Source organism: Daucus carota, chromosome 4 (genome assembly GCF_001625215.2).
Source record: "Daucus carota subsp. sativus chromosome 4, DH1 v3.0, whole genome shotgun sequence".
Taxonomy (NCBI): domain Eukaryota; kingdom Viridiplantae; phylum Streptophyta; class Magnoliopsida; order Apiales; family Apiaceae; genus Daucus; species Daucus carota.
This window is the reverse complement of record NC_030384.2, coordinates 31,025,416-31,048,138: the sequence shown is the minus strand read 5'-3', so window position 1 is coordinate 31,048,138 and position 22,723 is coordinate 31,025,416. Positions and strand designations below refer to the sequence as shown.

General features: G+C 33.0%; 2 protein-coding genes across 2 annotated transcripts; one reads left to right on the top strand and one right to left on the bottom strand.

The window, feature by feature from the left end:
- Positions 1-6,720: 6,720 nt before the first annotated feature.
- Positions 6,721-8,330, top strand: LOC108217929 (protein PLANT CADMIUM RESISTANCE 4). Its single transcript, XM_017390840.2, has 4 exons — positions 6,721-7,212; positions 7,509-7,580; positions 7,686-7,898; positions 8,038-8,330. The coding sequence occupies exons 1-4, from the start codon at positions 6,783-6,785 to the stop codon at positions 8,115-8,117; spliced, it is 795 nt and encodes a 264-aa protein (XP_017246329.1). The 5' UTR covers positions 6,721-6,782; the 3' UTR covers positions 8,118-8,330.
- Positions 8,331-8,657: 327 nt separating this feature from the next.
- Positions 8,658-13,074, bottom strand: LOC108216040 (aluminum-activated malate transporter 9). Its single transcript, XM_017388697.2, has 6 exons — positions 12,597-13,074; positions 11,420-11,557; positions 11,046-11,315; positions 10,682-10,818; positions 10,453-10,599; positions 8,658-9,480 (listed from the first exon to the last, which is right to left on the bottom strand). The coding sequence occupies exons 1-6, from the start codon at positions 12,967-12,969 to the stop codon at positions 8,815-8,817; spliced, it is 1,731 nt and encodes a 576-aa protein (XP_017244186.1). The 5' UTR covers positions 12,970-13,074; the 3' UTR covers positions 8,658-8,814.
- Between the last annotated feature and the right edge of the window lie 9,649 nt (positions 13,075-22,723).

The window sequence follows — 22,723 nt, the reverse complement described above, 5'->3', positions numbered from 1 at the left end:
ATAGTTATTTTGGTGTAGATTGTAGATGTCTGGTTTGGAATTAATTCAATTAGTTTAACACAAATACATACTCGAAGAGATAAATGTCATTTCCCATATAAGCTTGTGTCAAATTAGTAGGGATGATGAGGTTCTAAAACAATAAAGTCTTAGGCCAATAAAGGTCGGGGATAAGGTTTTAATAAAGGTCGTACATGGAATGAAGTTTTTAATTCATCGGGATCTTTGAAGGCAATTAAAAAGGAGCTTATAAAATTAAAGATGCTCTATAATTATGAATATTATACGTTAATCCCATTTAATCTTATACGTTATTTATTTCAATGCTCTTATAAAATATAGTTCTGTAACTTCTATTTAAGATTTTTTTTCAGAATAAAAATTTAACATCCAAATTTTTAGTTAAAAAAAATGCAAAATCCTAAAAATAAGTTGCACAACTATACTTTACAGGAGTAATAAAGTGCATGCCGCGTCTCCGTCACCCAATGTATACTATCGAGAGGCGGGGAGGAGTATATATTTGTCATCTAGATTTCATAATTTTGATATGTACAAATTTCATAAATTAAGAAAAAAGCATCTCTCCAATTTGAGATATATTTGGGGTTAGTCAATTTGTTACCCACACACACACTATATAATATATACAAACATATACATACATACATACATAAATAACTCAATGATGTGAAGAGACAAGCCAAGTCGTCTTGAGCGTTATTTTATAATAAATATGAAAAGAAAAAAGAAAAGAGCATATAAGAACTTGAAAAAAAATACTAGCTACTTTGTGACAAAAATATTTGTCATTTTTCACTTAACCGCAATGGAAAACAAACAATAATTATCACTCAATTACTATTAGCTTATTATACATACATCAAGATTTTAATGATGTTATATAATGGTGGTAAATATATCAAAATTTTATTAATGTTACATAAAACAAATTATACAAATAAAACAACTATGTGTAGAATTTTTTTCAAACAAAAAATATTAAATTTGTGATTTGTTAGATTAAGGCATGATGGTAGGAAAATTTCACCCCATTTGAACGATTTTGATATTAAGATAGTTTCATGTGAAACTGAGGCAAATACGCTTATCAAGTTAAAGCATGAACACACATACAATTTTAAGGAATGGTGTGAAATAGATCAAAATAGGGATATAGATGTTTAGTACAGACAATAATACACTAAAATAGAATTACACTTCAATTTTACAAGGATACCATATATCATAATCTTAAAAGACATCAAACAAGACTTCTATTTTACAAGGATAACGGATAACAAAATCTTAAAAGATATTAAATAGACAGTAATTATCTTAGGTGTAATCTTTTTAAGCATCTTTGACTTCAATCCAACTCTCGACATCTTAAAATACAAGAAGGAACCAGATCAAATGGAAATCAAATGGGGTGTGTGCATGTATACTCAGTAGATTCCCAGATTTTCATTTCATCTTCCAAGCCTATGTAGGAGTTATGGTCAGGTGTAAGATTAAAGTTGTCCTCCACAACCTCCTCCTCCTGCATATTGACATTGATAGAGCCATCATCTTCTATCTCCATCATTTCAATATCATCAACATCTTTTGTTGAAATTTTCGTATTAATTTCTTGTTTACTGGTCTCTTCCATACAAGGTTCATCTATCTTTAAATTTTGCACCATGTCGATGATATCCCCTTCTTCCATCCGCGTGGCTTGATTCTTTGCCATTGTTTCTTGATCGGATTGTTGGAGCATCATCATTGGAGTTTCCTTAAAGGGTTCCATATCTGCAAAAGAGTAAAATAAAATTAGTGTATTATTTAATTGATTGACATGAGGGAAAAGAGATTTACAAGTAGTATAGATGAATGGGAGAACACACTTGCACAGAAATTGGGGAAGTACAAAATGAGGGGATGTAAAATTTCTCTTTAAGGGTCTTTATAAGTTATTGAAAAAAGTAGAAGCCTTGTTGGATTTAGTTTAATAGATTTAATAAATGAAATGGATACTTTTAAAAATTGGAGAAACTTATTAAGTGTTTTCTATAGATAAAATAGAGATATTATAAAGTAATAAAAGAACACTAAAGATAAGAAATGTGACATTGTGATACAAATATGGTGAAACCAGACTAATTAATAACCTACTATAATTTTGTTATTTTGACCTAAAAATAGAAGAGTTGTTAATATCCGGCTAAGTGAGTAATAATTTAACTTTACATTTCTAGTTTAAATGAATTATATTGTCGGATCTATTTATAAAATTCTCATTGAACATTGTTTTAAGGAGAGATAAGTATAACTCATCCATATCATAAAACAAACAAGTAGGTAAGTTAGGACTACTTACAAATATCGTTCAAACATATGCATTAAAAAAATTAAATTTTGTACCTAAAAATTGAAAAGATCATGCATGTAGTTTTGTATTTATATCCACCTCATTTATGGAATTAAATGTGTGTTAAATCAGCAGTTTGTGTTGTGGGTCCCCTGATGTCACGACTAAAGGATTAACATGAATTAGTTTATATGAAGCTTCTCTAGAAAGTTCCCATTGAGCGATACATTTTTACTCATTAACTAATATATTATTCAATCCCATATATCATATATTTTGTCTCATATTGAATTTAAAATTTTATGCTACTGATATTTAGGAACCATTTGTTAAAACTGAATGACAACTTATCGACTATAAGAATCTCATCGTAGACCTGAACAATGAATGACTATTTGCTTGAGAAAAAGTAAGTTTTATGAATAACATTCAAGATGTACATTTGAGTTATAAGCTCCATTTCAAACAACAATATGTGAAGATATTTTATATCCACTCGTGGTCGAGATGTTTGCGGAGTTATCCATATACAATATAAAAGGCAAATGATCTTTGTTACGTAATTAGATTGGTTCTTTCCCTTTTATTTGTTAACAAATGATCATTTATAATAATTAAAACAAAATTTTAAAATCCAATTAAGTACTCATCTTTTCTATTTTTCATATAAAGTAATATCATGTCTCGAATAACAGGTCACCCCAATTCATTATTCACTAATATATATATTTAGAGAGAAAATAGCGTAAAGATATTACAACTATGAGTATAATTCTCTAATATATCATCACACTTCTTCTGTAGTTGGTGATAGTTGTATTTTCACCAAAACATACTTTAAATATTTTGACCCACTATTAGTTTCAAATTTTTACCCACTATTTCTATTAGAAATACTTTGTAGTAATAGGCTTACATATATTTCCTTGAATTCGCTCCAAAAAATTTGGGCATTCGATTGAATAGTGCAGGGGAATTTACATCTCAATATTTTAATGATTATTGTATGTCGATTTGGATTGAAGTGGAACATTTTGTTGCCCACGCACACTCAAAATGGTCTAGCTGAGTCTTTCATTAAAAGGCTACAACTAATTACGAGACCATTACTTATGAAAACAAATTTACCAAATTCTGCATGGGGACATGCAATTTAACATGCGACTTCTTTAATTCGGTTAAGACCGACATCTTATCATAAATATTCTCTAATGGAACTAGTAAATGGTCAAGAACAAAATATCTCTCACTTGAAAATTTTTGGTGCGCAGTTTATGCTCCAATATCTCCTCCTCTACGAACAAAAAGGGACCTCAAAGAAGATTAGGGGTATATGTTGGATTTGATTCTCCCTCGATTATTAAATATTTGGAGCTCATGACCTGTGACTTGTTCAAGGTAAGAATTGTCGATTGTCAGTTTGATGAGACAGTTTTTCCTGCATTAGAGGGAGATAAGACAAAATTTGAAATATAAAAGCAAGAAATTATGGAATGCGGTATCCCTGTCTCATTATGATCCTCGCACAAATCAATGTGAACTTGAAGTTCAAAAGATTATCCACCTACAAGAAGTCGCGTATAGATTGCCTGATGTATTTAAGGATGTCAAGACTGTGACAAAGTCACATATATATACCCGTTGCCAATGTTCACAAAAGCACTTCCTACATCTTCCTTCGAGAAGTTAGTTGAAACAACCCGGGTCAAATCCTGAGTCTTTTTTGAAAACGGGTCAAGTCCCGAAATCCGAATCCGAAATAAACTGGCCCAACTACAACAACTTGGGTAATCCACAAGTCCACCACAGGCCCTCAAAAGATCATCATTTGTTGGTGCAATTGGTAGTAGTACTTATGCTTATAAACTGAACTAAAGTCTCCACACTCCTCGATGTGGGACTGGGATGTTACAAACTCCCCCACTTAAATTCCTGACGTCCTTTTCAGGCCGAAACGGATAGCCCATAGACCCAGATCGAACTTCTCTAGCCATTGTGGGATAATACCGGCTGGCTTTGTGTCCCCGCCTCCGGATCTCTGTCCATTGCGGGATAATACCACCAGCCTTCGTGTCCCCATCTCCGGCAACTTGACGAATCAAGCTTTCGAGAGCCTGCTCTGAATACCATATGAAACAACCCGGGTCAAATCCCGAGTTTTTTTTGAAAAGGGGTCAAGTCCCGAAATCCGAATCCGAAAATAAGCCGAAATAAACTGGCTGAACTGCAACAACTTGGATAATCCACAAGCCCACCGCAGGTCCCCAAAAGATCATGATTTGTTGGTGCAATTGGTAGTAGTACTTATGCTTATAAACTGAACTAAAGTTTTCACACTCTTCGATGTGGGACTGGGGTGTTACATTGGTACACATGATTGTGATGCATACATTTCGAGATCTATGTTGAATTTCATAGTCATGTTAAGATGAGGAGGAGATATAACTTTATCACACGTGTAACACATGTGCTCTTTTTCCTTCACTGGGATTTTTCCTACAGGGTTTTTCCTAATACAGTTTTAAAGAGGTATGATGTTTGTACGTATCATCCAAGGGAGAGTGTTATATATTTAATTAGTAAACTAGAATAATCCATACACCAACTTTTGAGCTTTCATCTTCGTCTAACTTAAACCTTAAACTTTACAACTCCATGTCTCTTAACTTTACAAATACATATAACTTCTACCTTGTCAACTTATAAATAGACCTTACTTGACTTTGTAAGCGATACAAGATTAATCAAATATATTATTCTTTGTATTCTATATGCTCTCTATATAGTATAATCTATATTAGTAGGTAACAAGTAATTTATGCTAATTCTTGAAATTTGATTTCAAAAAATATGAGAAATCAATTTAATTAATAATTTATAATATTTCATTATTATTATACTAGGTCTTACGACTAATTATAAGTTATAAATTATAATGAATTTGTCAAAATTTATTAAAACTAAAGGTTATATATTTGTTTATAAGAAGTCTTTTGCTTATAAGTGAAAATTTATATTTTTGTTAAACTTTTTAGAGAAGTAATAACGCCTAAAACCAACCTGAACTAAAACTTTCGAACTTATTCCATAAAAATTTCATGTGCAAAATGAAATTCATAGAATATAATTGAGTAATTTAAAGGAAACTGAGCAGTAACTTGTTTGAGATTACATATATAAATATCATTATTAGCACATCTATCACAATATCTTAAGTTACAAAAATGTCATAGTTGGCTTTTGTTAATTGCATATACAAGTATCTTAAATCTGCTCATCTGCCCATTTTGATGCAAGTCAAGTAAACGGCAAAAACCGCGTGGTCAACCTGGAATGTCTATATCATTGTGATACTGTCTCAATGTCAACTCCTTAAAGTCTAACAGATTCTCTTTCTCGAGCCGTATTTTAATGTGAATTTCTAAGGGGGTTGGTGCTCTCCTTTCGATCTCGAGCAACTAGCTATTTGCAATTTCAATTCTCTGCGGTATGTTAAAATAAATCAATTTATGCCAAATGAAACTTTCGAATCATTTATGTTTAAAACACAGTTGCTACAAAATTTAATAGAAAATTAGAACTATGTCAAGATGTGCTATATAATGTTGTAGTTATATTTACATTACAGAAAGAAAAATTAAAATACAATACCATAAGGATTATAACTAACACTAATTTAACGCAAAATACAGATTGTTTTATATTTATCACTTCAGTTCAAAGAAAACTAAATAATGTAGTAGGTTTTTTTCTAGCATAAACCTTATATATAAATGAATATAGTTTTCACTGGATTTTAGGAAATTAAATTTAGAGAAATATTTAAACTGATATTTTAAGTGATTGTATGTAAGATTCAAATTTTAATGAATTGTATCTCATTTCTATTTAAGATGCATTCTAGATAAAATATCGCAGAATTAACGTAGTGTTTTAAAATTTCAAATGAGATTTCAAAAGGCATAAAAGATCCTCAACAATCTTCTTTTTGAAATTTCAATCTAGCACACCTCTAAAATAAACATGAAATCTACTTCTTCATTGACGGGATTTTTCAAATTACTATTCTTCGTATAATATAAATATAGGAGTACCACATATGTTCACTGTATTCGATATAAATATTTCACTAGAAGTAGTCTGACAACCTAACCTATATACCAAGTCTTACGCGCTGGATATAATTGCTGTGCAATATGTACGTCGACACACAATTACGGCGGAAAAAAACAAAAACAAAAATCGATATAATAATATTTCATGCCCCTTATTTTCCACACCACTTGTATCGTACATGCAGTCGACAATTGACATTAGAAACTGCAAAATTGTACGTTACCTTTTCCCTATAAAAACAAAGCTTTTGAACCATAAGTGATACTCTAACTCATTTCCCTCTTGAGTTTCCAGTAATTTACATTGTCAAACCATGGGTCGTCCCGAGGAAGAGATGCAAGATCAACAAGGCGATGAGCAGCAGCATCAGCCATATGGTCAAGAATACTATAACCATCAAGAAAATCCAAATGTTGAATTTACGCCACCACCAACATATCCTCCACCAACTCCACCAGCACAATATCAAAATGAGCCACAATATCAGATGCCTCAGCCTCCTCAGTTCCAGCCATTTAATCAAAATCCACCTCAGCCTCCGCAGCTCCAAGCATTTAATCAGAATCAGCCAGGGTATCCGCCGCCTCAGCAGCCTTCATCGCAGTATGCAGGGTATAATCAAAATCCAGCACAGATGGGTCAATCGCCTCGACCAGCTGTAGGCTATCCTCAGATGCAAGTCAATGTTGGTACTGAGAATTGGAATAGCGAGTTGTTTGGATGTCTGGAGGATCCACAAAATGGTAAGTAAATTCTACTATGTGTGTACATGATCAATTCATGCAAATTTTAAATCAGCTAATAGCCTGTTCAAAAACTTGAATTTCATCTGAAATCCTGAATTTGAGCAAATGACATGTTTGGATACAAAAGAAAAAGTTGGATTTAAATTTCATTTGAAATCCAAGACATTGAAATACTAGTATAAAACAAATAATTTGAAATGACACCTCAAAACATGTCATTTAAAATTTGAAATGAAATAAATGTTCCGAAACACAATCTTAATTAATTCACCTTTCTGTTGCATGCATTTCAGCTCTAATCACAGCATTCTTTCCATGTGTGACATTTGGACAAATCGCGGAGATAGTTGACAATGGCCATTCTTGTAAGCTTTCTACACACATGAGGGACAGATATCAATAAGTTCCAAAATTTTCTCTTGTAATGATTATGAATACTGAAATGATAAATGTAAATGAAATATGTACAGCATGCACAACCCAGGGAGTGCTATATGGCGCCGCACTGGTCTGCTTAGGGATGCCTTGCTTGGTTTCATGTTCTTATCGAACCAAGCTGAGAAGCCGATATGAATTGATGGAAACTCCTGCCCCAGATTGGTTTACTCATTGCTTCTGTGAGCCCTGTGCTCTTTGCCAAGAATACAGAGAGCTTCGCCACAGAGGATTCGACCCCTCTATAGGTATTATTCTGCAAAGCTTGCTGGGTGAATTGCCGAATCATATTTGTTGAGATTCATTCTCGCTAAAAAAAACATTTAGTAGACTAGAACACAATTTGATGTTATTCCATTTTGTTTATCATGTGCCTTGTTCTTGTAGGATGGCAGGGGAACTTGGCCTTGCAGGAGCGGAACTATCCAATGAAACCACCGGCCAGCCCAGGGATGATGCACAGATAGATTAACTTAATCCCATTGGATCTCCTTGTTCAAATTAAAGTTTGAATTTTGGATATTAATATTTGTTAATACCAATTATTTGTTGCTTATTCTGGAGTGTGTTCATTTTAAACTAAATTATTCTGAATGTAAGTGCCTTTTATATTTACTTTTTTTTTTTTTGCAATGTAAGTTTATATTTGTATAATTAATGTATTATATTTATTTCGGAGATATGATAAGAACAGTTGACGCAAAGTGTGTTGCACAATTATGTTCAGAAGTCAAGTATTACTGTTTCCTCTTAAGACAAATAAAATACCCTCGGTGCTCGAGGATTGCACGTATTTTAAAGCTCGTACAAAATATAAATTTTTAATTTTTTTCTTGAACGAAAATTTTAAAATCCAAAATTTTATTCAAAAATAAAAAGTTTGAAAAGTAAATTATGAAGATGTATACTTCAACAAAAAATTTAAGTGTCAAGTAATTAAAAAAAGCTGTATGGAGGATGAAATCGTGAAAGTATGAATGCTTAATAACTTGCACAGTCAACGCATAGAAAACTAAAGTAAATCTTCTTGAAATTAGATGGCATCTGACAGCTTTGCTATATATGGTTGGCCTTTAGAGTTAAATCCTGTACTATGTTCAAAGTTCTACAAATATATATTCAACTACCACTGACAGCAAGCCATCAATGTCTAGACACCATTTGTTAAACTAGTAAGCAGTCTTCTCTTTTCTTATATTTGAAAAACCTACAAAACCTGCTCCACAAGCTCATAACTTCTACTTCTGCAACTGCCTCATCACTAGGTTCCTTGAAGTTAGCTTTGATGCTCAACTCTTCGAATGAATCAACAAGATTTTGGAGCCTTGCAACAAACTCAATCAAAAGCGATGCAAACGTTGCCAAAGACAACACGCTAGCACTCTCATACGTCTTCGATTTTTCTTGGTTTGTAGCTGCAGAACTGTTTTTACTGAAGGTTTCGCTTGTGTTAGATTTGTCATCCACGTTAGATTTGCTAAAATCCCAGTTCCCCTGGAGTGAGCTAAGATCTAGCACAGTTTCACTGCGAGACTTGTATTCTGGAAATCTTTTTTCGTCACAATCTGTTGTTTGAAAATCTTCAGGATCTTCTAGTACTATTGTTGGTCTTCCAATTTCCCAGCTTTCAGAATTGACGAGAAGGTATGACTTTTGATCAATCTTTTTCTGCAAGTTCTCTGCTGCTTCATGCACTTCTTCAAGTATATCCACCATTCCTAACTTCTCCATCTTTTTTAACTTTTTTCCAATCTCACGTAATACTTTGGCACCTGCAGTACCTGTCTTCTGCAGTTCATCGCGAAAAACTAGTCTTCTCTCAGCAGGAGCCTACATAAAAGTGAATACAATAATGTTCAGTAGATGACCATGTCAATGACAAAAACGCTTACTAAGATATTAAAAAAAAATATCCTAATAGAATATATAGCTGGACACAGGAAAGGAAGATATTGCGGGTAGAACAATATCATGTATCATGGCTTTGCATATCAAGATCGTACACCTTATTATTCAACTCAATTGGATACTGCATACTAAATAGATGACCACGCTAATTTAAAAAATAATTGCAAAGATATTAAAAGTTATCCTAAAAAGTTAGATAGCACGACACATGAAAGGAAAAAATTGCAAGTGTATCATGGCTTTGTAATTAAAAAGATAGTACAGACCTTATTATTTAACTCAACTGGACATAATGAATGATAAATGATAAAAATAAAATAATCAAATAAGTAAAGAATTAGATTGAAGTTTTAAGGGGGGATTATATATCAAGTAGATGACTGATTGCATTCAAATATATCATGTTAATGTTAGTCCCTAATTGCAAATCTGAGTCACTTTGGTCACTGACTTCTTACAACTGTACAAAACATTTGAGTAAAAATATTTGTTAACGGCCAATATGTGTGACCTGTCTTTGCAACGTTCCTCTTGCTGACCTGTGACTGATGCGGCTTGCAACAGCCATCTTCCATGATATCTATATACAGAACATATATAAAAGGTCGACTCACTAGAATCTCAAGTCCTATAACAGTGTAAAGTTCTTACAAGTTCAGATGTTTGAGCAAACAGAACTATATAAAAGAGAGCTCATTGAACAGCAGGTCACCGGTGTGAAAAACTCTGTGTAAATATCTCGAAGCGTAGAATCCAGAATGTGAACTTAAGAAGATAACTACTTTGACCGTCATTCACTAGTCTCTTGATTTCATGCATATCACATATTGAGTGTCATCCATTTATTCAAGAGAAGCGTCTAACTAGAGAAATAACAGAGAAAAAGTATATAACCTGTATTTCAGAGAGAATACATCCATGCAATGCCATGACCATGAATGCACAATGCCTTAACGAGCCACCGACTTTGACATAGTTTTTCCAGGGGTAATTAAGCGTTTTGTAAGGACCATGAGGCGGCTCCCATATAGCAAAACCCAACTGTATATATGCATTAAGTTTTTCAAACAACCATTTAAATTGTGCGAGTGAAAGTAACAAATGGTAATCAGCAGATAATTACCAGAGAATCTTCTTGGCTGGTAGACTCCACAGCTGATCTGTAGCCACTATACACTGGATCGTCAGAAGCTTGGTAAGTAAGAATTTTTGAAGGAATCCTCTTGTACTCAACACAATGAAGATAACCACTGATACATCCTGAGAAGAAAATCTAAGAAATTAGCAAAAAATCACAAGTGACAAAAGATACCAATTGCTATCTAGTCAATCTTTATTTAAGTATCTTTGCCTTTATTTACTTTTAAAGGAGTTAATCACGGTATAATCTACTTTCGGAAAAGCAAAGACGAATATGGCAGAAGCGCCAAAAGTTTTTAGCAAAAATCCTTATCCGCCAAATGTAAGATAGTTATGAGTCAATAAACCTTCCAAAGAGTCAGCAACACGTGCAAAGTTCTTTGCCACCAAATTGTGCAGATCCTCCCCAGCCCAAATAGGGTAGATGCAGATATTAACCACCAAACTTACACCAGCCCCCAATGCAATGAGCAAGAATCGGGTTACTGCTGTATGTAAAAAATCTCCCTTCTGATATCCGGATACCATGATAAAACAATATGTCAATAAGAAGACCCTGAAACCATATTCGTACGGCTTGAATGTGGGGTACAGTTTTGCGTAAGTGGTGCAAAAACCTAATAAGCAAAAGTATCACACAGAAGAAAAATAATATTTAGTGAGAAACTAATTCAAATTCAAGTCACATTGGAGACAAAAATATGCCAGAAACAATTATTACCTATAACAAATACGCTGACAATAACAACAGATTCTTCCCAGTCTCCGGCCAATTCACATAAATGTGCCGTCCCAAGGGCAAGCCCCCCAGCTGATAGTGTCCCCAATCCACGATTAAATCCTTTGCTTAAGGTTGCACCTGCAATAGAACATAGCCACAAGATTAAAAAAGATATATATTACATGACTACACATCCACATTTATAAAGAATTGTGGAATGTTATGGAAAACCCATAATTTACAGTATCTTCCACATGTTATACATTACAAGTTTTGGATTCGTAATCATAAAATCAGTCGCTAACAAACAACGATACTGTCCCACTAGTTTATACTGTCGGAGAGAAAGGTAGTTAGCAGTTATTATGTAATATAAAACCTATAATCCAAAAAGGTAACAGAAGAACATTATTTAGAATCTCCTGCCTCACTATTTAAATTTTACATATTACCTTAACCATATGACAAAATCGAATTAAAAGTTGTCGGTAATGTTCACGTAACCACCATGCTTAACCAACCAAGTTTCTTCAGGATTTGTAATATAAACACATAACATGATATACATATGAAGTACTTTTTATCTCTGTAAGGCTTAGGTTGAGTTGGTAATTTAACATCATATGAGAGCTCTTTGACCCAGAAGTCTAAAAATCCAATCAAGGGAACCCCAATATTCTTAAAATTAAATTTGGACAGTAAAGTTGAATATTTTTCCCGGAAAAAGCTCCTCGAGCTCCATTTTACGTGCTAGAAAAAACAGGATTTTGGAGAGTAACCATATCAAAATATAAAACAAGATTTACATGGCAAGTCAGTGTCCCAACAGCTTAAGATTTTTGTAGAGTTGGTAGCCAAACATTTAATACTGAAGTCGGTGATAAGTCGTGCTGACACGAACCAACCATCAATGCTATTTTTGCAAGATAATTGTCCATAAAATATAGTACAAGAACCGTGATTATGGCTCACGGGTGAGTCAAGCGAGAGATTTGAAGCACTGAGAACTACTTCTATATAAACTCCAATTACAATCCATCAATACACATGAAAACAACATAACCCCCAATTATGCAATCAATGTGTTATAAGTAAACATAGCAATAAATTAACAAGACTGATCAAACAAGTGACAACTACCAAGAATAACAAAACATAAAAGGGTTCAGAGACATACCAATACTGAACTCAAATACAACAACAACAGTGAGTATAGCCCAAACAGAGTGAGAACTGAGTTCCTTAATGGGTTCTTTCCAGAAAATCAAGAAAGATATAAGCACCAAAGCCAAGCCCATTTTCGCAGAGAAGACAATCTTTCTCGGATCAGCCCGACCCATCTCAAAACCTTTAACACCAACATCTTTTAATTTCTTCCAAAAGTTTACAACTTTTTTAGTACCAAAACCCTTGTCTTCTTGTTCTATATTGTTGTTTATGTACAACCCAGTTGATGAAATTTCTGAAGAGCTCTTTTTACCAGATAACAATTTCACAAGCTCTCTTCTTTCTGCAAAAGTGTGCCTAAAGGACCCTAATTTAGCAGCCATGGCAGAAGTTTACAACCAGAAAGAACCCCCAAACTTAAATAACAACAAATATTAGATTGAACTCATATACAATTATACAGGTATACTACATGAAATATTTTATTATTATGTGATCTTAAATAGACACAACACGAATCCTTGTACCCCGTACAGTCGTACGTATCGTAAGCCTTGTCACGCCTGTCTCCACTTAGATTTGGGCCGACGCTATCTCAACCTGATTTTGGTCCAAATCTTCGTCCTAGATGCGAGAGGTGATTTGGTCCGAATTATATTTGAAATTTATATATTAATAATTTATTTTACTACATATTAATATGGATATTTTAATTATCTTGTAAAAAATTAAATTAATATAGAATTTATATATTATAAATATTACAATTAGACAAGGAAAATTAATTTTAAATCAACTAAAAGAAAAATAACAAATATTAAATACTTCTTTGAATTGATACATTATTCCCCCAATAATCATTTAATACATTATTAAAAATGTGTTGTGAGCTTTTTTATTTTGTGTTTTTTGTTTTTTTTGAGAAATTATCTAAATTAGATATGCATATCGATCTTTAATGTAATTATATTTCACTCTTTTTCATATACAAAATTAGGTAAAAAGTATTAAATATATCTTATAATAATTTCATATTTTATATTAATTTATAATTAATCAATTGATTATTTATATAAAATATAAAAGGTGTAATATTTTATTATCTAAAATATTAATCAAGTTATTTTATATATTCAATAAAATTATGTTCCTAATTTTTCAAATTTCTCAAAAGTATACATTTTAAAATTATGTTTTTCTCTCGTAATGATGAAATCGGTGACCACTCGATAATATATCTGTAATCTTATACCTTTTTAGTATAAAGTTTAAAAACCGACATTGATTAACATATTATTATTGATTTCATTGTATACAAAGTCGAACTGAGTTGAGATAAAACATGAGATAAGAAAGTTATCAAATTTATTAATCAGATTATTCATATACTCCCTCCGTCCCTGTTTATCTGTCCACTTTGAAAGTAAAAATTTGTCCCTATTTATCTGTCCATTTATACTTTCAAAACTAATTTAATGATAGTTTTTCAAATATATCTCTATAATTTCAATTTTCAAGGCTTGACTTATTTAAAACTTGGTTGAATTCATGTTTTCAAGACATAAAGTAGGGGTATTCCACCATTTTCAAGATATTAATTAGAAGTATTTAATGAAAAAGTTTATACAATCAATTATTCCTTGGTATGCGTTTTTTTCCCAAAATGGACAGATAAAAAGGGACGGAGGGAGTATTAGTTATCTGGGTTAGTTATGCTTTCGGTTGTTGATTATAAATAATCAACTAAGATAAATTAAAATCTTCCAGCACTCCAATAAAATAATAAATATTCCTACAACTTTCGAAAGTCTTTGTACTTTGTTTATCAACACGACTGATGTCTGCTATTGTGATCGGCAATAGACTTTAACATTCATTGATAATCTGATTCTTCGTAATTCACAGAATTCATAACTTTACCATTCCACTTGGTGATGTCTTCATAGAATTCATAACTTTACAATTCCACTTAGTGATGTCTTCATAAATATCTATGCACTGATATATTTTGCTTTGGCGTACACTAAAATCTTTTAAGTATTTAGACAACGGCTTCGTCTGTGGGTGGGGGATTTAAAAAATGGGTTTGTCTGGTGTGTGTCCATGATCACATGCTAAACTCTAAATTCTACTCCCTCTGTCCCAGTCAATTGTATACACGCTTTTTAAGGCGCTTATAAAACATAGTTCTACAACTTATTTTTAAGATTTTCTTTTTTTGTATAAAAGTATAAATGTTATATTTTTATACAGAAAAAGAAAATCTTAAAAATAATTTATAGAACTATATTATATTGAAGCATTAAAGTCCGTGCCGCGCCCCCGTCCCCCAATGTATACTATTGATTGGGACGGAGGGAGTATAAATTTGGTGGATTTTTATTGATGTGGTTGGTGAATTTGCAGAGAGTCCACCATTATAAAGAAATAGAAACCAATCAAAATCTACCAAACTTATAGAATTTGGTACTTCGTGTGCCCATGGAAAAACCATTAAAAAATTTGCTGAGATTGTTTTGAGGTTAAAGCCAAGAATTCTCATAATCAAAGGTAAGCTACTTTTCTTTCTAATGATTAATTCCTTTCTATAATTATTTTAGTGAAGCTAGTAGATAATTTTAATTTGATAGTGATAATCTATGTGCTTGATTCTCTATATTCCTAAGTGATTAAATATGTGGGCTCCAAAATTTTATCTTACAAATCATGTTAAGTAGGGCTAGCATTCGGTTCGGTTAATCGAATACCAAACCAAAATTACCGAAATATTTTGGTTTTTAATTTGGTTATGATTTTTTTGTGTATTTCAGTATTTCGGTTTTTTTACCGAATTAACCGAAAACTGAATAAACGAAATATTTAAATAAAAAATATATATTATATGAAGTACATAAAAGTTTATTTTTTAATACAATAAAACACACTCACCGGTGACCAGGCATCATTCACTTCATTAGTTCATTATCTTAATTAATTTCTACTTCTGTCTTCTGGGTTTCGATGTTTCGACGACATCTCCGCCTAGCATCTTCTTCCCCGGCATTTTCTTTACCCACTTAATTCACAGACATCATCTTCTTCTTTTGTTCTTCATCATCGATTAAGGTATGTATAACTGAATACTAGTTGAATCTCAAACTCTATTTTTGGAGAAATTAGTGGAACTCGTTAATTTGTGGTGTTAATTTGTCTTCATGGGTCCTTGGAGTGATTTAATAGTGTAAATGATATAGTGATGTTGGTTGCTTGCCTCCCAAATTTTTTTCTCCATTATTTTCATAATTTTAGTCACTGTATATGATATTGATTTTTTTTTCGGTATTCGGCTTCAATCGAAATACAAATTTCTGTTCGACAGATTGAATCCGGTTCACTCTTCGGTTCGGTAAATACAAATTCGCTTCGGTATTTACCGAATAATCAGCCTAATGTTAAGTATGGCATTTAAAGTGTGATATGAGATTATTGTTATATTTTGTATTGGTACAATAATGGTAAAGTTAAAATTGGTAGAATTAAGAGAAAGAGATATAAGAAAATTATTGTTGGGTTTGATTTTGAATATGCTGGAAATTGAAAGGAGGCGGGGGAGGGAACCACCACCATTTCCTCCAAAAATCGTCACAACTGATGTCTTGAACTCGGAAGGTGAGGTGTCAAATTGCTTGATACGGAGTTCATGAGATTGCAGCGAAACCAATATTGAAAGTATCTGAATCTTTTGATTCTTCAATAACCAAAATAACATGCTCAAATTTTCGATTCATGTTACGAAGATTTTTTTCATCAAGACTCATTTATTCGGTTTTCTTCACCATTTACACAAAGTTAATTAACAAACAAAATTCTTTGATTATAATATTCCTCCACCTTTTCACTAACCTTCATGTTAACTAAATAAAACTCACCAATTAAAACTTGCATTCTCATCTTTTTTACCTTTTTTTCACCTTTGTATGCCTCGTTAAGGATGTTCAATGCCTACTTTCATATTGATGTTAAATTCTCTCAGAACTTACTTCATCTACCGCTTGATAAATAAATTATATTGCCTCCTTGTTCATCTTTCGATTCTTTTTCAAAGTGTATAATTGTTGTGGTGAGAAATTGGTTTGATTCGCCAGTTCTTCGTATCCATTTTTCACAATCTGCCAGAGATCTTGAGAACCATACAACTGTTTTATTTGGATACTCAGATGGCTGTAGTTCTTTCCCGTCGAATGAAGGAGTTGAGGTATGTATTGCTATTATTGGAAGCAACGTCCAACATTTAATAGTTGGAGGTTTGCAAATGATGAAGATCATTTCATTAGTAAGTAGTGAAATTTCTTCTATATTTTGTATGTCTTCATTGAAATAGCAGTTTAATTGAACTTGTCTTCCCATAAAGATTTGATACATGTGATAACATCTATACAAGGGAATCCACCAGTAGATTATACCGTTCTAGCCAGTTAAAATTAGAAAATAACCGTAGGCTAAAGTATTTGTCTATTGATTATTGCAATTACAAAGGAACGTCTAGTTCTCAACACACAATTTATTTTAACGAAAGAAAATTATCTTAGAGGGCAACTAAGCATAAAAGGTACAGGGAAGTATCCGTCAACACTCAAAAGGAATGCATCATCTTTATGGAAATTCAAATGGGTTGAATCCTTGAAATTCATCCCAAGTCATGTTAAAGTTCTTCTGCACATACTCTGGATCAACAACGTCATTGATGGAGATATCATATGTTTCATCATGTGGAGAAAAGTAAGGATGATAGTCATTAGCAAAAGCTACTCTGGAGCTGTTAGCTGGAATTCCATTTTTTTGGTCAGAAGCTATTTCGGAACTGGTTGCTGGTGAATCAACCTTCTTCAGTCCATCAGCCAAGGACTTATCAGTATCCTGATCATTCTTTCGCCACCCAATTGCCTGAGAAACAATAGAAAATTAACCTCATTGCATCTAATACTAAGAGATGAGTAACCATAAGATAATCTTACAAGTGATGCCTGTCGTAGCACTTACAAATCTTGAGGTTTCATGATCTTTGTAAATTTTGATATAGTCGCCTTCTTTTACTCCGTGCTCTTGTATGTATTCCTCTGAACAAAACAGATTGCCAAATCCTTATGTTATTATTAAAAAGATATTACTAGAAAGTTGGCCCTCTAATAATTTTTCACGTAATTAAATTGGAAAACAAGGATCCCACTACAAGAAAAAGGGTTCATAAACCAGCGGAAAAATGGTCAGAAATGGCCCTGACGGTCTTTAGATATCTCTGGAGAACAATCTTGGGCAACAACCATGAAAAATAAAGCTCTGGCCCTTTACTTATATATAATTGTTAACACGATTGTCCTTCACCAGGGTATAGTTGTTTACAAAAAACCAAGGAAACAAAATTGTCATAAGCAGTACATAAATTACCATAAAGACAGACTCACCAGTCCCTTCAAGTACATACGTTTTGCTAGCACCCTTTGTCCAACTCCTGCACCAGGCAAAAGATAAATGTGTGAGCACTGATCACTGATCACTGATCACTGATCACAGGCTCCGACTTACCTAGCTAGGTTGCTCCGACTGAGCACAAAGATTCAGGGCTAATGTCAATACCAATATATATGTTACAATTAATAATATAAACCTTTTCAAGTAGAATTATAAATCTTAAAAACTAATTAACCGACAGCCACTTGATTAATAAGTTCAATACTATCTCTATACGAAAAAGATGGTATTTTTCAAGGAACACTTTCGACTTCAGGAATGGTGAGGAACCTAATTAAGAATGTCCACACTTTCGCAGCTGCCATATCATCCATAAAATAAAAGCATGCTCTAGTAGCCGTTTCTGGAAAAAGAATCTCCCCGTATGCCTGTGGAAAACACATGTAGCAGAAATTAGGGTCACGATTTTTAAATGTTACCGATATAAAGATTTTTATGACTGTAAGCCAGTAACAATAATACCTTGGGTATAATGATGCGGTGCTGTCTTCCTTCTACATCACTACGGGTTAGCTTTTTCTCAAATTGAAGCTCTACCATGGATTCATTGACCTCCTACAAGAATGTTAATGATAATACCATTGAAACATACTAAAAAATTGTAAGAACATAGAAAAACAAACATCAAAATAATTTAATCAAATTGTAAACAATTTGCTTTCCCCAGATTTCATTATAATGTAAACTTAAATCAGAAATAATAATTAAGAGGCACCACATATTAGACAGAGCTTTTGAACGCAGCAAACTCACTGAATCTCTATCCATAATTTGTTTAACAATTTAAAAATCATAGTTTTAGTTCATCTTCTGTATTTAGCCCATGAATAAAAAGTAAGAAGCAATCATATCTGGTCCTTACACGGGGGACTGGAGCTTCGGGCATCAAAACTCTGGCCTTCCTCTTCTTGTTCAGGGAGCCGCTGCAATTGCTTGTGTCCGTGCCACTGGAATTTGAGAGAATAGCAGTTGCATTTTCTTGATCACCAGCCATTCTTGATCAATTACCTAGTGTTGAGGCAGGAATTTAATAATCAACAAGTTTGAAGTTACTGGGTGGAATTAAGATCTAAGGGAGGGGGAGAGCCGAAGAGGCTGAGATGGTATGACATGGCTTCCCACATAAGCACAGAGTTGCCAACACAAACACGTAGATGCATGGCTTGTCATGTACTGGGAGGGAGTGTCAGCAGGTCAGTTACTACGGCGGACCCTTTTGGAATGAAAAAAAAAAGCATACATTTTGACGTCATAAGAACGTTACAATTTACAAAGAGATGCCATGCAGAAGAGAGAGACGCAGGCAATACACACTTATCAAGAACTTTTTATTCAAGTTTGACGGTATACGTTTAGGGGTAGTATTTCAGTAGAATAGTGCTAGCTGCTAGGTGTAAATGATTATGTACAGAAAATTTGGATGTGGCAATAGTTACGGTGAGTTTTAATTGGGTTGGTAAATAAAAAGGGTCAATTCAATTAAAACCCACCAGTTACATATCATTATGTACAAATTTTTGTACACAAATATGTACGCCAAGTATTTTTCATTTTAATATATGAAAATGAGTAGTGCTATGTGCACATAATTGTGTACAAAATTTTTGTACATAATGATGTGGCAAGTGACGTGGTGGATTTTAATTGGGGTTGTTGATATAAATGCAGGAGGCCATCCAATTAAAACCCACCACATATCATCATGTCCATGTTTTTGTACACAATTATGTGCACCAAACATTTTCCCATGAAAATAGGCGGCTAGAAGCATCAAAACTGCGTGAATGCACAAAAGCTGAGTTACTTCACTGTGTTCACGAGACAAACAAAAAGGGTTAATTATTTGATTGGGCATTCACTTCACACCAATATATCATACGGGGCAATCTTGAATTTTCGATCTTATTTGAAACACTATTTTCAAAAATTGTATCAGTGTTAAAAGTAAAAAGCTAAATTCAAAAACAAATCGACAGCTTGAGAAGTGTTACTCATGGGGATTTAACACAGTAGGCTATAGAGATTATGTAGGTACGATTAATTGAATTTCTGAGTCCAAAAAATGGCTATATATAGATTATTAGAATTCTTTATAACCCATCTCTTCCATCATCAATTTTACCCATTTTTTGGACGCGGAAATTTAATTAATTGTACCTACATAATCTCTATAGCCTACTGTGTTAAAGACCTATGAGTAACACTTCTTAAACTGTCGATTTGTCATGAAATTTAACGTTTTAATTTTAAGACTGATACAATTTCTGAAAAACGATGTTTCAAATGAGACCGAAAATTCGAGAGTGCCCCGGATGATATATTGGTGTGAAGTGAGTGCCTAATTAGATAATTAACCCAAAAATTACATTACTGCTTTGACTTGTTTTGACGTACCTAGAAGTCATTAGTTTAATGCTATTAATATACCATTTATACCTAAAGAAATTATATTATTATTATTGGTTGCCCGTCCTTAAAATAAAACCACTGAGTTCTAATGCAAAATCCTAAATTTTAAATAAATTTTTCGGGTCTAAATCTAAGTACATATTTTTTAATCGTTGTGTGTGTTCAAAAATAATTTTAAAATATAATACATAAATATTGACATTTTTTGCATGTGAAGTCCTGCTGCACAACCTTAACTAATACAGAAAATAAGGTAAGGGTTCTATGGGTTTTCTCTCTAACGGTTCTCTCTTGAACATGACCCTATTATTATTACTACTAACTCATGACCCGTGTCAAGTCTGGAAATAACTTTTATTTTTAATTTATTATTTATTATAATTTTAATATTTTTTATTTAGTTACATTTTCATCTTCTTAAAATATTTATTTACATTATTATTGTTTAAGTGTAAATTTTTTTATTGCCACTGACCATATTTCAATTTTAAGTTTTTTAAAAAATTACATATTATGACAAAAATTTATTTCAAAAAAGAAAGGTAAAATGAAAAATTTTATTTTAATAAAATAATTATGTTGTTATGATTTTAAAAGAGATAAAAAAAATTCATCAGTAACGAATATAAGTTTTTATAGAAACTCAACCTGTAGAATCTATTGGGTAGTTTTTGAATTGAAATATTTTACGAAACAAGGAAACACACGCGGGGAGGCCTTTGAATAAGCACTGAACCATGAAGTAATGACCAATGCACCAAGCATCGGGTATTAATTGACAACAGGGATTGATCCCTACATCGACTAGAAGTACAGGAATAAAGGGATGAAGAGGAAACCTAAGTTCAGCTAGTAAAGCATCGTTATATATAAACAAATTCTAAAAATCCCACTAACAAGTCCTATCCCCGGATTCGGCTAAGACTAGGGAGTAAGACTCGGGAAAGTTATCTTATGGTTCTGTGATTAAGGGAATCGAAGATCCAGCCTCTGGGGTAGTGAGTGTGGAGGAATCACCTTTGTAGTGGTCGCTACGATGACCTGACTAATGGGTGGGAATCACCTTTGTAGTGGTCGCTACGATGACCTGACTAATGGGTGGATCCTGAGTAAAGGGTGGTGTTTATGTTCCAGTATCCTCTCCAAATGATTGAATATGAATTTCTAAGCTTAATGATCTCCGTGATCTCGTCATGGTTGTCGTCTTTTTCTTCAGACGCGTCAAATGTTGAGGATAAAAAAGTGTGGGGGTGAATTTCATGCTTTGACTACTCTCGTGTATCGAAACTAGAACAATCCTAACGAGATGCCCTGTGTATCTTTATCGGGATAAATAATCAAGTCATATACGTAATTCTAATTTTTTGGGATAGAAACCTTTCTATAAATATCTCAAGTTTTAGAGATAGATTAGATTTACGTGTTAGAGTTTGTAATAGGATAAAAATGATATCTTTCATTATTATCCTGAGTTGTTAATGATTATCCAGGATTCTTGATAGTCATCTATGAAAAGTTAGAATCCGTCTAGAAATCTGAAGTTCTGATCTTTCTAAGAGACTCCTAATTTGATTCCGAATATGAACCCTGATAGGGCTGGGGGCTCGTGCCTTGGGATTCGACAACCTACAAACCTCAAACATGGACGTCAAGGGCTTTTACTTAGCCTTAATTAATTAATTACGAATTTCATTAACAAATATTAACAAATCATGTTTCAAGCACTTATCGACAGGTTTCATTCTCTATATATAGACTATCTAATTCTGGGGGAAATATTACCACAACGATCACAGTATAAGTAGGCAATAATCTCTTCAAGAATAGCCAGGACTTGTTCTGAGTTCCTGACGGCTTAGTTGTTCATATATTAGTATTTTGTGCACGGTTATAGTTATGATGAACGATCCCTTTTTCTACTATAATCGTTATTATAGTCCCTTATTAACTTATTCCCAAACGCGAAAGTGGGCTTCTGCTTAAGTAAGAGTGTTTGGCAAAATATTTGAAGCACTTATACTTAGTTTTGAGAAGGTCTAAAAAATGCTTGCTTTGCTAACTTTTTCTGAAGTGCAGCTTCTTGTAAGCTTCTTAATAAAGCTCTGTTTATATGAATTGTCCATAATTATATGCTTGCATGACATACAAAACACAATGATCATTATCTAAAGATATCCTTAAAATTAAAGTTGGTAGCCTATCCCAAGTCAATCTATACTT